This window comes from Mauremys reevesii, linkage group 1, assembly GCF_016161935.1.
Source record: "Mauremys reevesii isolate NIE-2019 linkage group 1, ASM1616193v1, whole genome shotgun sequence".
NCBI lineage: Eukaryota > Metazoa > Chordata > Testudines > Geoemydidae > Mauremys > Mauremys reevesii.
In genome coordinates, this window is record NC_052623.1 from 100,159,134 (window position 1) to 100,178,861 (window position 19,728).

Below are 19,728 nucleotides of genomic sequence, written 5' to 3' on the forward strand. Positions count from 1 at the left end.
CCTTATCTCTTTGTTCTGAACACATTCATTCCAAGTAGCAAGGGGTGTGAAGTCAACTTCTTGGTTTGTACAAGGGGTAGAACAATCACGTTTTGTCCTCTTCATTTGGAACAGTACAGTACAGGCCTGTGAGAATAAATCCCTGACTATTGCTATAGTAAAATAATCATATGTCCTGATCCTGACAATTTTCCTATCAACTTAAGTCAAATCTTACTTCAACTAATGCAAGGTGTTATGGGGGCACTTAGCATAAGAGAACATGATTATAGTAAAGGTGTAGGCCAATTTAGGCTATATAACAGCTATAATATTGGGGCTTAATGCATACTAATATATATGTGGTGCAGATAATGCATATAACTAATGATGCTAATGCCCATGGTTTGTTGTGTATAGGGAACAGAATCTAAGAATAAGTGTGATATCATCCAAAATTACAAAGCCAGCCTTGCACAATATATCTTCAGATATTCGGGTCCAAAGTTAAAAAAATATAGATGCAACTGTTGCATCTGCTGATAAGCAATTTTGCACATACCCACTGTGTTTATATTTGAAAAAGTAAATCTCAATATCCAAGCACTACTATAGTCATAAATATTTTTGTTTTCTTGACAATTCATAATGTATTATAAACAGGAGAGAATAAAGTAACATATTTGTACTCAATCTGTAAAAGATCTAATGCATTTTAAAAAATGTATCTAAAATTACTTGGTGTGTTTAGACAATAACATGGAAAGATTATACTAAGTCTGCGTCAAGTATCAAGATACTTACTTACATATTAACTTAAATTTAAATTTAAATGTTTGCTATTTTGCAAAAAAAAGTTCCACGAACTTGGGACCATTACCATCTCAAATTCAAGTGAAACCAAGATTGTTCCTCTACTGCACCTCACTGACTTTCTAAATGGAATCAGAATTCTTGAGTGAAAAGAAGTTTGTGAATGTACAAATGGAGGGTGCCACAAGGTTATAAAGATTAGAAGGGTAGTGGCATACAGATAGCTATTCACCAGTTGCATGGTTTAAAACAGATTATACAATGTTGTGTTAATAAACATAAAAGTCAATTCAAGTGGTTACCCTTTTTGAGGAATACCTTATCTATAATAACTGCCTTAATACTTCTAGAAGGTCAAGTAAAAGAAAAAACTTATGGCAAAAAGAAATAACTGTTGTAACAGCCAGGTTAATTTTAATCATCTGAGTCAGTCAGATGCCACCAGCAGAAGGTTGATTTTCTTTTTTGGTGGTTCGGGTTCTGTAGTTTCCGCATCATGGGGGTTGCTCTTTTAAGACTTCTGAAAGCACACACTTGTCCCTCTCAGATTTTGGAAGGCATTTCAGATTCTTAAACCTTGGGTCAAGTGATGTAGCTATCTTTAGAAATCTCACATTGGTACCTCCTTTGCGTTTTGTCAAATCTGCTGTGAAAGTGTTCTTAAAACAAACAGCACGTCATCATCCGAGACTGCTATAACATGAAATATACGGCAGAATACGGGTAAAACAGAACAGGAGACATACAATTCTCCCCCAAGGAGTTTAGTCATAAATTTAGTGCCAGATGCACTAAAGTTTCATATGTCCCTTCATGCTTCAACCAGCATCTGAGAAGATATGCATCCATGATAATGGGTTCTGCTCGATAACCATCCAAAACAGCTGACTCTCTGCAAGAATAGACTGGAATTGTTCCCTGCAGTCATGTGGCAGATCTTCAGTAAAGGCCATGAGCTTGTTGTAATTAGTAAAGTTATATTTGGCCATGGTCACCTGAAAGTTTGCAATCCAGAACTGCAAGGTGGTGGTGAAGTACGAAAGAGATCCAGTAACTTCTGATCCTTGGCATAGGGGGGTAGCCCTCAAGAATTGCTGCCAACCCCTCTCATTCACAGCATCCACTGCAAGAGAATTAGGTGGCTGGTGAGTCTTGCCCACATGCTCAGGGTTTAGCTGATCACCATATTTGGGGTCGGGAAGGAATTTTCCTCCAGGGCAGATTGGCAGAAGCCCTAGGTTTTTTTTTGCCTTCCTCTGCAGCGTGGGGCACGGGTCACTTGCTGGAGGATTCTCTGCACCTTGAAGTCTTTAAACCACAAGTTGAGGACTTCAATAGCTCAGACATAGGTTAGGGGTTTGTTACAGGAGTGGGTGGGTGAGATTCTGTGGCCTGCGTTGTGCAGGAGGTCAGACTAGAAGATCATAATGGTCCCTTCTGACCTTAAAGTCTATGAGTCTATGAGCTTCTGTACCACATGATTGGACGACAGCTAGTGTGACACCAATTTTTAAAAAGGGGTCCAGAGGTGATCCAGGCAAGTACAGGCCAGTAAGCCTAACTTCGGTACCTGGCAAATTGGTTGAAACTATAGTAAAGAAAAAAATTAGCAGACACATATATGAACATGATTTGTTGGGGAAGAGTCAACATGGTTTTCGTAAAGGAAAATCATGCCTAATGATTCAGTTCTTTGAGGGGGTCAACAACCATGTGGGCAAGAGGGATCCAGTGGATATGGTATACTCAGATTTTCAGAAAGCCTTAGACAAGGTCCCTGGATCTTAAGCAAAGTTAAGTTGTCATAGGATTAGAGGGAGGGCCCTCTCATGGATCAGTAACTAGTTAAAAGACAGGAAACAAAGGGTAAGACTAAATGGTCAGTTTTCAGACCAGTACTATTCAGCATATTCATAAATGATCTGGAAAAAGGAGTAAACAGCGAGGTGGCAAAATTTGCAGATGATACAAAACTATTCAAGATACTTAAGTCCAAATCAGACTGCAGAGAGTTACACAGGGATCTCACAAGACTTGGTGACTGAGCAACAAAATGGCAGATGAAATTCAATGTTAATAAACGCAAAATAATGCACATTGGAAAACATAATTCCAACAATACATCTTGTTAAGAAAGGGATAGATAAGACATATCAGCTTGGAAAAGAGATGAATAAGGGGGGAATATGATTGAGGTCTATAAAATCACAACTGGTGTGGAGAAAGTAAATAGGGAAGTGTTATTTACTCCTTCTCATAATATCAGAACTAGGGGTCACCAAATGAAATAGGCAGCAGGTTTAAAACAATCAGAAGGAAGTATTTATCCACACAGTACAGTCAACCTGTGGAACTCTTTGCCAGAGGATGCTGTGAAGGCCAAGACTATGTCAGGGTTCAAAAAAGAACTAGATAAGTTCATGGAGGATAGGTCAATCAATGGCTGTTAGCCAGAATGGATAGGGATGGTGTTTCCAGCCTTTGTTTGCCAGAAGCTGGGAATGGGCGACAGGGGATGGTTCACTTGATTACCTGTTCTGTTCATTCCCTCTGGGACACCTGGCACTGACCACTGTCGTAAGACAGGATACTGGGTTAGATGGACGTTTGGTCTGACCCAGTATGGCCGTTCTTATATTCTGAGAATTCGGTGGCGAGTGAGGAAATAAAAATTCAGAGCCCTTGGTGGGGAAATATTTTTTACCAGCCCATTTGCAAGTTGGTGTTACTATTGCTGGAGTCTGCTGAACAGTCTCTGCCAGATCTGAAAGCATCTCTCTGGCAGGTAGCACAATTTTGGTTGGCATTGCTGACTGCAGAATGTCCAGTAACTTGCGTTCTTCTTCAAGTGCTTGCTCATGTCGATTCCAGTTAGGTGTATGCGTGATGCATGCACAGTCATCAGAAAGTTTTTCGCCTAGCAGCACCCATCGGGTTTGGCTGTGGATCACCCTGGAGTGGCTCCTCCATGGCGCTCAACATATGACCCTGTTGACCTGGCGCCTCCTTCTTACCCCCAGTGATGGTTGTTGGAACTACAGTAGCTTGCTCTTGCCAGTACTCAGCTTATTCTTCTAGCTTTGTGTATAGTTGTTAATAGTTGTAGTTTTTATAATGTCAGGTTTCAGAGTAGCAGCCATGCTAGTCTGTATCCGCAAAAAGAACAGGAGTACTTAAATTTGTTAGTCTCTAAGGTGCCAAAAGTACTCCAGTTTTCATAATGTGTGTAGTTTATATTTAAGTTAGTAATTTAGGAGTGGGGGGTTCTTCCCCGTCCCCCCACCTTTCTATTCTCCCCTTGGGGCTCAGGTCATGCCTCGATCCAAAGGTTTCAAGCCCTGCAAGTCTTGCCACAAGCCCATGCCAACAGGCGACCCCCACGACTCGTCTCAAGTGTCTGGGGGAGGCACACGAGACGGACTGGTGCAAGATTTGCAAAGGGTTCCATCCCAGAACTAAAAAGGAGCAGGACTTTTGTTTAAAACAGCTCCTTATGGAGGCGGCACTGACACCGCAGCCCGCCTAGGGGCAGCAGGACCCAGCGCAGAGATTGTCGGTGCGGAGTGCTCCAGCCTCTGTTAGAGAAGCGGAAAGACTCTGGGCACAGAGATCCTCGGCACCGTTGCTCCCCGGCACCAAAGCCAGTAGAATCTACCCGGCACCAGTCTCACTCTTCGGAGCCACAGAAGCGGCACTGGAAGCAGGACAGGAGTCTATCTTTAACTCCTGGAACTCCGTGTTGAAGTTCAGAGAGCTGGTACCTGCGGAGTCCAGGGAGGAGTTTGGGGCTATAGTTGAGGAGGGTAAGGCAGTGGCATGGACCTCGTTACAGGCCTCACTGGATGCTGTGGACTCAGCAGCACGCACCTTGTCCTCCGGTATTGCCATGAGGCACAGCTCATGGCTGCAGGCCTTGGGGCTGCCACCCGAGGTACACCAGACCCTCCAGGACCTGCCATTTGATGGGGTGGGCCAGTTTTCAGAGCAGACTGACTCTAGGCTACATAGCCCTAAAGACTCGAGGGCTACACTAAAGTCGCTGGGGGTCCATACTCCGGCTACTCAGTGGAAACACTAAGCTGCAGCCCTCTCAGTGTCCCTACCTGCCACATTCTAGACAGGACTTCTCTAGGAAGCACGGTAGGAACAGTAGGCACAAGCAGTCCCAGCCCTCATCCAACCAGGGTCAGATGTGCACTTCTTTGGTCTCTAATCAGGCCTTTTGAAGGTGTGCCCAGGACAACGTACCAGACTATGGACCAGATCCTCACCCATTTCCTGAATAGTCTATCCCACTTCTACCATGCTTGGTCCCAAATAACATCAGACCGCTGGGTTCTTTGCATAGTAGAAGTGGGCTATTCTCTCCAATTCTACTCTTTCCCTTCCTCCCATCCCCACATCCCTGTCCCTCTTCAGGGACCTCTCTCATGAGCATTTCCTTGTACAGGAGGTGCAGATTCTCCTCACAGCAGGGGGAGTGGAGGAGGTACCTCAGGAGCTAAAGGGCAAGGGATTCTACTCTGGCTATTTCCTAATCCCCAAAGCCAGAAGGGGGTCTCTGACCCATCCTCGATCTATGAGGCCTCAACAGATTCATGAAGAAGTTGAAGTTCTGCATGGTCTCCTTGAACTCAATTATTCCGTCTCTCAATCCAGGAGACTGGTAGGCCGCCCTCGATGTCAAGGATGCTTACTTCCACATATCCATGGAATTTTCAGTGGACACTCTGATCACATTACCACCACTGTTCCTGGACCTGATCACCCAGGACCATGGTCGCCTTAGTCACCCAAACCTCCAGTCTCTCCACTTCATGGCTAAATCCCATGGAACTCATGTGCTCAGAGTTGATCAGGGAAGTTCTCCATGGTAGCAGGAAGCCCTCCACTAGGGCCACCTATCTGGCAAAGTGGAAAAGGTTTGGGACCTGGTGTTCCCAGGGCTGTACTCCATCGTTGCAGGCCCCCATTCCCGTCATCCTGGAGTACTTGTTACACCTCAAGCAGCAAGGTCTGGCTGTTTGTTCCATCAATGTGTACCTGGCGGCTATCTCTGCATTCCATCTGGTAGCAGCCGGGTACTCCGTCTTTGCCAACCCCATGGTTGGCCACTTCTTCAAGGGCCTGGAGCATCTTAACCCACAGGTTCGGCAGCTGATCCCTGTGTGGGATCTCAACCTGGTTAGTTCCAAACTGATGGGACCGCCATTTGAACCATTGGCAACCTGCTCGCTCCTGTATCTATCATGGAAGGTTGTCTTTCTAGTTGCCATTACTTCAGCAAGGAGAGTCTTGGAATTTAAGGCCCTCACTTCTGACCCTCCATACATGGTCTTCTTCAAGGACAAGGTGCAGCTTAGGCCTCCCTCGGCTTTTCTTGCAAAGGTTGTGTCCCAATTTCACTCCAACCAGGATATTTTCCTGCCTGTGTTCTACCCTAAACCTCATGTGAGCAGCCAAGAGGAAAGGCTCCACTCTCTGGACATTCGACAGGCACTCGCTTTTTACATCGAACACATGAAGCTGTTCCGGAAGTCAAAACAGCTATATGTGGCAGTGGCTGACCATATGAAAGGTCTCCCAGTCTTGCCACAGAGGATCTCATTGTGGATTACCTTCTGCAGCTGCACCTGCTACAAATTAGCCAAAGTTCCAGCCCCAGCTCTCACGGCCCATTCTTTGGACACTCGAAGAAGAAAAAACTGTTATTCACCTTCTTGTAACTGTTGTTCTTTGAGATGTATTGCTCATGTCTATTCCAGACCCACCTTAGTTTATAAGTTTAAAGTCCTTTTTAACTTTTAGGTAAAAAAAGTCAGTAGTAATCAAAGACCAGGATAAAGGACCCAGTAAGGGGAGGAAGGACAATTCTGGATCTCTTGTTCTTTGAAGGTTGTTTCTTGTGTGCTGTGTTGCTCTTTTGCTCTCTCTGATTTCTTTGGATCTATCCTTCCAGTTCTGTCTATCTTTTCCTACTATTTGTGTAGTTTAGTTCTGTTAAAAGGCGGATTAGTCTTGCTTTTGAAGAGTATTTTATGTTTTTCTATATTTGTGGTTGGTTTGTTTCTATGGAATATTTTTTTTTTGTGTTTTTTTATATGAGGAGGCTGAGGGAGAGGAGGGTTGTTTTATTTGTCCTGTTTTTTTTTTTTTTTGTTTTTTTTTTTTTGTTTTTGTGTTCTTTTTTTTTTTTTTTTTTTGTGTTTTTTTGTTTGGTTGTTTTTTTTTTTTTTTTTTTTTTTTTTTTTTTTTTTTTTTTTGGGGTTTTGTTTTTTTATTTTTTTTTTTTGTTTTGAATTTTAAGGGTTTTGTTCAAAGGATTTTTAAGGATTTGAGGGGGAAAGGGGGGGGGTTTAGGAATCCTTGATTTTGATTTTGAATTTTCTTTTTTGAATTTTTTTTTAGGGGGAGGAGAGGGGGGGGGGAATGTGGAGGGCTTGTTTGGTTTGATCAAGGAGTTTGAATCAAGGAGTCTCTGGAAGGGAGGAGGGGGGGGAAGGGAGTTGAGGGTGTTGAGGGAGAGGAGTTTGTCAAGGATTTATCTCTCTCCAGGAAGGGGGGAGGCTGGAGAGAGAGAGGAGGGGGGCTGTGGCTGGTCTCTCTGGGATCTGTCTCTCTGGTGAGATTGGAGGGGGTGGGATTCAAGGGGTTTGAATCTGTGCAGGGTGTTTTAAACTTAACTGGTGGCAAACAGAACCAGGGGCAGGAATAGACTACTCAGTTAGTGAGTCCATCATGCAGGTCAGGCAGTGTCAGCCATAAGTAGATCAAAGTGAATAAGAAGAAAGTGGGGTAAAAGTGTGGTATGGTGAGGACTAAGCCAGAAGAGCCATTCAGAGGCCATTCTTTTGAGAGAGAGCAGGAGGCAGCAGAGAGAAGAGAGGGAGAGAGGAGAGAGGGATTAGAAGAGAGAAGTTGAAGGAGTAAGAGGTAGAAGGAGGTAGTAGTTTTCTGACAGGCTTTTTTAAGGCTTTTTTCTTTTTTCTTTTTTCTTTTTTCTTTTTTCTTTTTTCTTTTTTCTTTTCTTTTGAAGAAGTTTTTCTTTTTCTCTTTCTTTTTGTTAGAGAGGAGGTTTTAGAAAGGAAACAGAAAAAGGTTACTTTTTTCTAGGTAAAGTTTTACAAAGGACTTTTTGGTTTTTTTTTCTCAGTCACAAAAGAAAATGAAACATTTTGTTTTTTTTGTTTCAGTTTTTTTTTTTTTTCTTCAGAAATGAAAAAGGAGAATTTTTTTTGAAAGCAAAGCAATACACAGCACTAACTAAAAAAAGACATGAGTACCAGCAAAAGAAAAAGACATGAAAACCAGTACAACAGCAGAAAGCAAGAACCAAGAAGACATGGAGAAGAGACAGAGCAGAGAGAAGATGAGAAGAAGAGGAGGCTGACCAGAGCAGAGAGAGAGAGAGAGAGAGCCCACCAGCCGGCCCACTAGCCAGCCCAGGACCCAACCCAACCCCACAACAGCCTCCCAGAGCCCTCCCAGGCACTGTTCCCCATCCCAATTCCCCATCCCAGCACAGTGAGAGACACTGAGGCCTTCTTGAAAAATTTTAAAACCTACTGCCAGTAGTACATCCTGACAGACACACAGAAGGACTGGTCAAGGGAGTGGGGACTTGCTGTCTATGACAATTATTCCCCCCCCATGCTACTGGGGAAGACTGTGCCACATGGTGGAGCTGGCCAGGAGGGTGGTCACGGGCAGTCAGGCCAAACAAGCAAGCCCTCCCCTCTTCACCCCTAGTCCCCCCCCTGGACCCGTTCCCACCACCCCCGCCCACCAGACAGAGGACCCAGATGTGTTACCACAGACACAACTACAGCAGCATTAGTACATCAGTCCCACAACAGAAACTGGAAGGATAACCAACCCAGTGAAACATTGCCAGCACTGACACACCAGACACCAGCAACCGCAAACCCCACCCAACCCCACACACCAGCAGCGGCCTGAACTGGCAGAAGCACCCTGACTGACCCCAGAGGAGCAGCCAGGCAGCAGTGCACCAGCCCCAGCGGAGAGCGCCAGAGCCCAAAATATCAATCATCTCAACCACCTCCACACCCACTCCAGAGGGACCCCAGACAACCACAAGTCCAAGTCGGAGTCCCAGTCAGGCCAGCACCCAGAAACAGTCCCAGACTGAGCAGGCAGGCAGCAGCAAGCAGAGACAAGCTGGGGCAGCAGCAGCGAGCAAGGCACGCTCAGCAGCTCTTCCACCTCCTCTCAGTTCTAGAACAAGGACTTTCTTTCAGGAAAGGACTTTATAAGGAAAAAAGGAAAAAGGAACCAGGAAAGCAAAAGGCCATAAACCTCAAAAAAGTAAAACCAATCACCATGACAAGGTTGACATGGACTGAACACTGATCCCATGGGGGTTGGAATGGACACAACAGACAGGTGAACAAGGAGGGGTGGGGGAATGGGAGGGTGGGGCCAAGCGAAAGTGTTATGCCAAGAAAAAAAAAAGTAATTGTGAAAAATGAAAATGAAATTGTTTATTGAAATGATATATTGTAATATATGTTATGTTTTTTAGTTTTTTTTTTTTAGTTGTTTTTTTTAAGGTTAATGGGAAATGATGGTTCTAGTGTCTCCCCCACTGAGTATGGCGGGTGGGTCATACATTTATAGTTAGTTTTTAGTCTTTCTTTTGTAAGTAGGTTGTTAAGCTCAGTAACATAAGACCAAACCTGAGAGAGACCCAAGGAGGGGAGAATTTCAAATCTGTCTGTGAGGGGGAAGTTTCTGTGTTGTTTGCTCTTTTGCTGTGTGTGCTCTCTTTGGATCTGAGAGAGCCAGACATGTCTCCCAGTTCTCTATGAGTATTTTCCTACTATTAGTAGAGAGAGAGTTAGTTAAAAAGGGTTATTAGTCTTTTGAGTTTTTCTATATTTTATTGTGTGTGTGTTTGGGAAATTGCTTTTATTTCTGTTGTGCTTACTTTGATTATGCTGGTGAGAGGGAGGAGGGGAAGTCTTTTTTTTTTTATTTAGTTTTTTTTGTATTTTTTTCTCAGTTTGGTAGATAGTGTACTTTTTTTTTTTTTCTTTTTTTCTTTCTTTTTTTTTTTCTTTTTTTTTTTTGGATTTTTCCCTTTTTTTTTTTTCAGGGAAGGGAGGGAAAAATGAATTGATTTGTTTTTGATTCAAGTTTGATTCTATCTCTCTCTCAAGAAGGGAGGAGGAAGGGAAGGGAGGGCTTCTGGCTGCTTTGGCTGTGGCTTCATTTCGCAGCCGCAGCGCTGTCAAAGCGCAGCTAAGCGCCCAGCCAGCTGCAAGGAGAAAACTCTCCCAGCTCTCTCGTCTACCTCCTCCCTCCTGTGGCGGCGCTGGGAGCGCGCGGCGGCGCTGGCGCGGGCTTTTTGACTACACTGGCGCTTTCGCATTTGCAGCGCTGCCAGCGCTGGTGTGTGTTCAGGTGCTGCACCTGCTGCTGCTTATAATCAAGTGAGGCCTTTGTGTTTGTGTTGAAGGATTTAACTCAGTGTGTAAATAATCTCTCCGGGCTGGAGAGAGAAGAGAGAGGGGAGGGGAGGCTGTTTCTCTCTCTCTCTCTCTCAAGGGGTTTTGTTGAGTTCCCCCTAGAAGCTTGGGGGGGGACAGGCAGTGTTATCCACTTTAAACTTATCTGGTGGCAGCGAGAACCAGATCTAAACTAGGATTTTAATTTAGAGGAGTCCATGCAGGTCCCCATCTTGTGAACGCTAAAGTTCAAAGTGGGGAATAAACCTATGACACACCTGCCTTCCCCTCTACTGGAATAGCCAACAAGAAGGAACTGAGGAGGCGCTGGATCGGCAGGGTCAAATATTAAGTGTTATGGAAGTGCCAACCCAGGGGGCTCCACAGCCGACCCGATGGGTGCTGCTAGGGGAAAAACTTTCCGACGACTGTGCATGCACCTAACTGGGATGGATATGAGCAATAGATCTTGAAGAACAACAGTTATGAGAAGGTGAGTAACCATTTTTTTGATTCCTTGACTTTTTTAAGTGGTATCTGCAGAGGTTCTGAAATGGTGGGAAATCACTGGCCATAGGCAGGAGTGGAGGCATAACTTCCTCAACTTCTGATGACAAGGAATGGTAATTTTTCCTCATCTGCCCTAGCTTCCTGCTCCTAGAATGTCTCCTTCTGCTGAAGAATGGGCTGTGGAGGGAGGGGACTGTATGTCTCTTATCCTGATGGGTTCTGCTGTACAGTCTTGGACTTGCTTCTGAAGTTCATGCCCCCTTGTGGTGAATCACTTGAAGTGGAGCAGCCCTAAGGACACTATACAAAGATGACAAGGTTACTCACCTTGTGCAATAAACTGTCAAAATGTGCAACAAAATGCCTTGGAAATTTTTTGTCAGTATGCCACCCAGAGGTCCCAGGTATTGCTATTGTGGGGGGGGGGGGGGTGTCGTACAGGGGATGGGGAATATCATCCAAAGTTGTTACCACTAGTTGTGATGTCTTCCCTGAAATGCCTCTCTCTGTCTGTGGGTATCAAAGAACGGGTTCTCAAATGGCTGGGTGGGAAAGCCCTGCACCAAGAAAGAAGAGATTGAAGGGAAGTCTCCATTATCATCCTCAACATCATCTAGTGGAGGTGCCCCAGGTGAAAAAGGCAGTGAATCGGGCAATACGGGGGACAGATGGGAGTCCAGTGACTGAGTAGGTCTCAGTACAAAGAGGCAATCTGTACCTATGAGCACCAGGAAGGCAGACATTCCTGACTGCTCTGAGTTCCAACAGGTTGATATGGAGACTGGCTTCCTGAGGTGCTCATCTACCCTGAATTGGGAGGGTATTGAGGTGTTCTACCCACCCTAACAGTGATGTGTCTGTTGTCTCAAATATTGTTGGAGCTGGTCAGATAAAAGGGACACCCGCACAGACACTGAATGGATTTTTTCACCAGTCTAGGGAATTCTTCACCTGGAGGGGAACTGTAACTGTTTGTCCACATTATCTCTGGTGGAGGAATAGATCGTTGTGAACAAGCCCTGAAAGCAGCAGAGGTACAGACTTGCAAGTGCAGTCACGAAGGTGAAAGCTGCCATATGACCCAGGAGCTGCAAACATTTCTTACTGTAGCATGGGAGGTTCCTTGAATTGTCCCAATCAGGTTGGCCAAAGTTATGAATCTGTATGTGGAAAGGAAGGCCCTGGCTGCCAACAAATCCAAATATGCTACTGTGAATTGTATTCTCTGTCAGGGGTTAACATGGATATTTTTACGTTTAACTGGAGACCCAATTCCTGAAAGAGAGAGAGAGCTGTCTTGGTGGAAGTTAATACTGCAGCGTAAGATCAGTCCTTGAGTACCCTGTTGTCAAGATATGGGAAGACTAAAATTGCTTCTTGGTGAAGGCAAGCAGCTACTACTGCTAGAACCTTTGAGAATATCATTGCAGCCAAAGAGAGGCTGAAAGGAAGTCTCTATATGGAAATAGGCATCCTGTAGGTTGAAAGCCAGAAACCAATCTGTCTCTACTGAAGCTGCTGGAGTCACCATCCTGTACTTATGAGACTTTACAAATTTGTTCAGTTGTCTTAGATCTAAGATCAGTCTTCATCGTCCGTCCTTTTGTGGCACAAGAAAATACTTTGAATAAAACCGTTTCCCCCCTGTTAGGAGATGGGACCAATTTTACTGTTCCTAAACAAAGGAGAAAAGTGTACCTCTTGACTCAGTTCAGTCTCATGAGATGGATCCCTGAAGAGGAATGGGGAAATGGGGGTGGGAGGGAGGAAGGGACGTACAGCGGATTGTGTAGCCCAATGTTATATGACTCCCTTATCTATTGTAAAATGCTGCCAGACCTTCTGAAAATGGGAAAGGAGGTCTCCAGAAGTGCAAAGATGAGCACAATGTTGCAGCTTGCAAACTAGAGGTGACAGAGGAGTTGAGCCCTCAACCAACCCATCAAAACTGTTGTTTTGATGATGACTGGGTACTTGCTGAAGGAGGGTCAGAAGCTCTTTTCCTCTGGAATTTTTGTCTCTTTCTAGAGGGTTCAGTGGTTCTGTGAAATCCAGAGAACTGGGTCAGGCATGATCTTTGAGCAGTTTGAGACCTGCTAAATCTCCTTTTGTTTGTTGTTGTGTGTATACCCAGAGACATCAACATGGCCCTTGAGTTCTTCAGAAAGTGTGAGGACTCATCCACAGTCCCAGAGAAGAGCTTCTGACCATCAAATGGGAGGTCCTCAATAGTATTCTGAACCTCTTTCGAGAACCCTGACAGCTGGAGTCATAACGCTCTGCACATGACAACCATTGTGGAGATGGATCTAGCGGCAGCGTTCAGGGCATTTAAATATGTTTGCAGAGAAGTTCTGGCTAATAACTGACTCTCCTTACTGATGCCCTGGAAGTGCTGTCCATGATCCTGTGGAAGATGTTCAATAAAGGTTGCAAACTTATTGTAATTATTAAGGCCTATCTGTCCATGAATGCCTGACAGTTTGCAATCCAAAATTGGAGGGTTGTGGATGTGTACGCCTTTCAGCCAAAAAGGTCCTACCTCTTCTGGTCCTTATTGTAAGGGGTAGACCTGGAGAAATGATGTTTATCCTGACTCGTTTACAGTATCCAACACCAGGGAATTAGGTGGGGGATGAGAAAACAAAAATTCTGAGTCCCGGAGGGAAAATAATATTTCTTATCCGTTTACAAATTGGTGGGATGGTGGCAGGAGTTTGCCACAGTCTTTGATGGATCCAGAAATGCTTCATTAATGGGAGCACAACTTGGGTGGGTGTTGCCAACTGCAGAATGTCCAGAAGCTTGTGTTGTGAGTCTTTAATTTCTAAAGAGGTATCTAGAGGGTGTCAGCCACCCTTTTCACAAGGTGCTGGAATTGGTGAAAATCATCAGCCATTGATGATGGTGGTGGTGGTGGTGACTGCCTCATCTGGAGATGACTACAAAACAGGAGTTTGAGGGGTGGCCTCTTTGGCTGCCCTAGCCTCCCGTTTTTCAAATGTATCCTTGTGTTGGGGGTTTGGTGGAAGGAAACTGTGCAACCCTATTTTCCTGGTGAAATAAAGCCGAAGGTCTAGCAAATTGCTGTTGTTATGCTGCCCAAGGATACCAGTATGGCCACTTATGGGCCCCTTCCCCTCCCCCACATAGGAGTGGAGGTGGTACAGGACTGATTCTATCCTCCCTGACGTGGGTTCTTGCCGAAATATGGGTTCCTGTAATGATGTGGAGGGGAACCCCCCACTGATAAGGTGGAGACTGATTGAATGTCTCCTTCATTCTCCTCAATGTCCTCCAATGAGGGGATGCAGTAGAAAAAGGCAGAAAATCCTGTGGCTCCAGGAAGCAATGGTAATCCAGAGACTAGAGTCTTGGTCGTTTGGTACCCATAAATAGTGAGGACTCTGGCTCATCTAACACTGACAAGGCCCTGGAGTAGCAAAATTCCTGCTGTACTGAGTCTGTTGGTATCAATGTAGCAGTTGAGGTTGACAGTACTGTTGATCTGGAGTACGAAGGTGCCAGGGCCAAAGGTGCCTGGTGCTGCAATTTTGCCAGTAGCGATGGAGCTGAGTGAGAAAGCACCATTGGTAAGCCTGATGCAGATGATGCCATGCTAGAAGGGTGTATGTCCTGGGCCTCCGTGTCCTTCACAGATGGTACTGAAGCCTGCTGGAGTCATGCTTCTCCTAAGTGCTCCGGGATCTCACAGCCCCATTGGTACCAGAAGAAAAGTCCTTCACCTCCATGGTACCGAGCTGACAGGTTGAAGCCTCTGACACTGTAGACTTAGTGGGAGATCCAGGCATTTGGGGAGCTGGCTCCTGGTAGCGAGAGACCGAGGTCCTCTTCTTTGGATCCTTCCTCTAAGTCAGTTTTCCTCACACTTTGTCCATTGCACCCCTTATGGTCAGGTGTGTCTGCAGTCTTTAAACAATCCCGGCCTTGGGTTTCCAGCTGGGTCACTAAGTAGTTCAGATCCCCTTCTGGGGGTTTATTGCTCTCCAAATGTAGGCCACTCCCCCAGTAACCTATGGGTGGGACCCGGGCCTGCCCACTACTCCAGGTCCCAGCCTAGGGACCCTCAGAATAGCAGCCATGTGCTGCCGTGTCCCTTTATCTAAACTGATTTCAGTTCCCATGGCCACTTCCCCGAGGTGCCAGCCTTCAGCAATGTGTCAACCTTTTCTGTAGGGCTGAAGTCTTGTATTCAGTCCCAGCAGCAAATCAGAAGCTCCTTTTTGCTCTCCTGGTCCCTGCCAGCACTGATCTGTTCATGGTGCTGCAGTTCCCTTTGGCCAGCCGGAAGCACCAACTGGAATCCTCTGGATCCAGTAAGGAACTGACTGTCTCTGCAGCTCCTTTTTATATGGTCCTCTGAGGCCCTGATTGGCTGCTACCTGCAGCCTCTCTGATTGGTTAGAACTTTTTAGCCTCCCCCTGATTGGCTACTTCCTGCGCAGGCTCTCTAGACTGCTTCGAGGACTTGTTCCTCTCCTGGGACAGGTGTGGCCTGAGGCCTCCCTGAGAGGACATCTCAGCCTAGTCCACCCATCACACAATCCCATGACTGCTGCAGTGTGCGCCAACAATAAGAATTGGAATTTTTTGCACTAAAACGCTGACTGACAACAACAAAAATAAAACATCAACCATTAGAACTCTCCTTGTATTTTGGTCTGTTTGTACTGACGGTAGGTTGGATTCCATTGCATAGACTGCGAAAGAGAAGATTTACACACATTAGACAGTAGGAGAGCTATAACCTGACATTCCATTTTCCTAAAAATGTGCATAACGTACATAATTTATTTGATAATAAATATAATAAAAATACCTACCCCTGGAAATTCTAGCTATACTTTAGTAACCAGATCATAACTTTAAAAATGTTGTAATGTGATAGCAACACAGAAGCGCATTTGCAAAACCTTCTATGGAGACCTCCTCCTATAATAGTAAGAAAGTAATTAAGGCTACACACAAATCACAAATAGCGAAAACAGAGAAAAACAGGAAGAATATTTTAAAGAAAAGAAAAAATGTCATTTATCTTCAGGCAGACATTAAACTCTTGCATACCTGATCTAAGTTTGACAGACTGTTTGGATCTTGACTGAGAGCCTGGTATTGGCCCCGAAGTTTGTCTCCTGCAGCAATCTTTCTGAACTTCTTAAGATCCACAACATATAAGGCACTACAAAAACAAAAATGCATTAAGTTTTGCAGATTTTGACATACCTATTCGAAACTGGAAAAAACTTGATAACAAGGAGGCAAATACTGTGTCTGCATTAAAGGAATGTTATTTTAAGTAACTAGCTGAAGCCCCAACACAAGAAGTGAACTCAGCATGTGCTAATCAATCTACCACATGGATTTAGGGTGGATAAAAAGAAATCAATTAAAAAAAATTAATCAGATTTTTTCATGTGTTATTTAAATTATAAGTTTTTCTTAAAAATAAACCCGTTTAAAATGAAATCTGAATTTAATACAAAAATGTTAAGCCTAAAATTATTATAATCTCTTAACATTTAAATAAAAATAAACATGCTGAATCCATAAGCCTCTGTCAAAAACTTTGAGTTAAAGGCTGTTTTTCTATATAGACAGAGAATCAGGGGGAAAACTAACTTTTGAGGTTAAGCTTTATAAATGTCACAATAAGTCATGTACCATATTGAGGGCTTGATCCTGTGGAGAACCCAAGGGCTGTGCTACTGGGTGCAAGAGACTAGCAAAGGCATCGTAGGTGTTGGGACCCAGCCTCTGACACCAGGAGACACCATCATGTATCTCATCCGGATCATTCAATAAGTCCACCTGTGTGAGCTCATTCTCCTAGTTTACAGCTTCTCCCTACCTGAACTCTGGCTCAGTTCTCAAATTATGAATATCTATGCCTTCACCCATCATGGAAACTTACTCTCTGGTTCATGGAAAAATACTGATCTGCCCAGTAACTACCAGCCCTTACTTCTGGATGGTTCTCAGCACTTGTGTCCCTGCATGTGTACACAGACAGAGATGCAAACAGAAACCCATTAATTTCTCAATTGCTTTCCTTTCTGTCTCTAAACAAATAAAATATTGAAGTCTAAAAGATATGTAGATTATACAAGCAGAATTTTTAGATTGTTGTGAGTTCATTTGTTTTCTGTAGGGGTGAGAGTTATGTAACAAGGCAGAAGGAGCAGAGTGTGCAACCAGAAAGAAGCAACACTGGTGTCAAAGCAGGACACTTTGTGAAGAAGAGACAAAATTCTTCACAATGCAGCCCTAGACATGGTTCACTCATTATGACCAGGCTACTTTTCCACCTGGCAGAAGAAAGTGTGCTAGAAGGTTACTGGATACAATGTATGAGAAGGAAATTGAACAATGTGCCGAAAAATTGGAGGGAAATTTGTTAATCTGAATCTTGATGGGTGGAGCAATGTACACAATGATCCAGTAATATTTGCTTGTGTGACAAGAGAATATGGAGTTGTCAATCTTGCAAAAACAACTGATACAGCAGAATATTTAAAAGTAGCAGCAATGGAAGTAGAAGTAAAAGCTATAACAAACTGTGAACAAAAATTCAAGTGTGTAGCTTTGTCATAGGCAGTGTTGCAAATGTAGCACAGATAGGAAGAAATTTAGAGAAAGATAATAAGAGAACCTGAAACTTATAACATATAGGTGCAGTACTCATTTGATGAATCTTTTAGCTTAATATATAAGTACAACTCCAGGAATAAAGGAAAATGCTGCTGAAATTGCAAAATACTCCTGTAACAACCACTTTGCTTTGGCTTCACTGAAAAGAGAAGGAGGACCCAAACTAATTCTCTGCCAAGATGTACAGTGGAATTTGGTGGTTGACTGTTTTGAGCTATTTATTAAGAACTGAGCTATTCTGATGACAATTTGTGAAAAAAATTGTGACAAAATAAATGGAAGTATCACAGACTAAGTAGTCAACATCAGACTAAAGAGAAACAGAAGATATGATGAATAAACTGAAACCTATTTCCATAGCTGTGTCAAACTGCAGAAAGATTGCTGCTATATTGCTGATGCTGTTGAAATTTGGAAAGATCTTCAAGAGACATTGAAGAATGAAAAATAACAACAAAGTTAAATTACAGGCAGTAAAAAAAAAAAAAAAGGATGGAACAAGCACTTACTCCACCTCATTTTCTTGCCAATATTCTCAAGCCAAAGTACCAGGATCAATGTCTAACTGCTGAAAAAAGAAGATGCTTCTATGATATGGGCATCACCCATCAATCATGCCAAACGTAATAAAATTATATGGCTGGAGTGATCCATTTAAGTAATACATGTCTCCTGATTGATGTTTTAAAGAAAGTCACTGAACTGGTGAAGTCACTAGCTAAGCACCTGAAACCAGAGTTTGTGAAGTGCTAAACCAGCTTTTGACAGCAACAGCCTATTCTGCAGGCACAAAATATATTTTCTTCATTTGGACGAATTCATTCAAAGCTGAGAAATCAATTGGGATTTGAAAAAGCAGGAAAACTGGTCTCTGTCTTCCAGTCTATGAATCAAAATGAGGAGGGAGGGGATGAGAGCCACTAGTTTGAAAAGTCTGAAGGACAGACTAAGTAACTTAGGAGACTGTTGTGTCATTTTCAAGAGATTCAGGCAAGAACTTAAGCTCCACTCACTTTCAGTTAGGGATTGTTGAAATTTTTCCCAGGATAACCTGAAAAAATCAGTTTAATTTACTGACTACAGTGTATCCCTCTGTTTAATAAATTATTTAGTTGTATATATGTAACATGTTTTGTATATCATTCACCATTTTCTAACATACTAAAAATGTACAGTTAATAAGAATCTGAAAGTATTAAAGCTATATAATTGCTTAAATAAATGCATACCATCCTACATGGCAAAAGATGTACCAAATGTAGTGTAAAGGTTCTATTTAGCTGTAAATCAAAATGTTTTAATGGTTATATCGACCAATGACAATGCACCTTTCTTTAGAAAATAACTGAAGTACGAATGGAAAAGTTCATTAAAATTGATTATTTAAATCAAAACTTTCCACTTAAGTGATTTAAATCATGATTTAAATCAATCCACGTTGCATCGATTTTATGCTTTATTTCCGTCTCTCACAGGCTATCTAAGACTATTTGATTGTTATTGAATGCCTTACTGACAAAAGACCAAAATTTTAAACATTTCTACAAATAATCCAAAAATATAAATTAATGTTCCTCCTACCTTATGTGGTATTTCCTTCTTCCAAGATGTGATGCCCAATACCCTGATTTCCAGAAACGGTACCCATCCATTTCTCTGCGACTGTCACAAAAGGGGACATATCCATAGGGAGCTCCATTTAGATCTATATCTCTAAGTTCTTTGAGGTCACTTCTCACAATCTAAACAAGAGAAAAACAGGAAACACTTCTTTTTAGTAGTTTAATGTTGTTTTCCCCCCCTTTATATAGATATAGTCCACGTGCCACAGATTTTTGACAGAAATGAGTCTAGTCTGTTAGACTAATAGTCTGTTACAACATGTTTATCTAGTTACTGCTTGGGCAAAAGGCATACTTTTTTTTATTATTGTGGTAGGGTCAGCCTCTGCAGCACATCTCTGTGGCCTGCTTCCCAGTTGGGTCTGATAACTGACCTCAACCACCTGATCCCCCGTCAATCAGGATCAGCTGGAGGCAGTTGGGGGAGATGAGCGGTCATCGGCGAGGCTGAACCCTACCCTTCTTAAAGGGCTAGCCAGCCTGGGACAGGTTATTATGTACAGCTTCAGTTGATCATATTTAGGCTTGGAAGGATTAGATTTTTACTGGTAAATGTCAGTAAACATCAATTTCACCATACACACACAAATTAATGAAAACATATTTCCATCAATAATAATTGAAACTTACAGATAGGAAAAATAAGAAAAATGCTACTTGAGAAC

The 19,728-nt window shown here is 43.3% G+C and overlaps 1 protein-coding gene across 12 annotated transcripts in view; it reads right to left on the reverse strand.

The window, feature by feature from the left end:
• Nucleotides 1-19,728, reverse strand: part of UGGT2 (UDP-glucose glycoprotein glucosyltransferase 2) — a 413,106-nt gene that overhangs the window by 50,276 nt on the left and 343,102 nt on the right. For 11 of the 12 annotated variants that reach the window (XR_005588059.1, XR_005588057.1, XM_039499669.1 and 8 more), the window contains 2 exons: nucleotides 19,023-19,183; nucleotides 15,858-15,972 (listed from right to left, as the gene is read on the reverse strand). Coding sequence is in view for 10 of the 12 variants with exons in the window: in XM_039499669.1 (XP_039355603.1) it covers nucleotides 15,858-15,972; nucleotides 19,023-19,183 (276 nt within the window). In the remaining 2 variants the exon portion in view is untranslated. Of the gene's footprint in view, nucleotides 1-15,621; nucleotides 15,726-15,857; nucleotides 15,973-19,022; nucleotides 19,184-19,728 lie in introns of those variants that run through there. The other variant, XM_039499653.1, reaches the window with a different exon arrangement.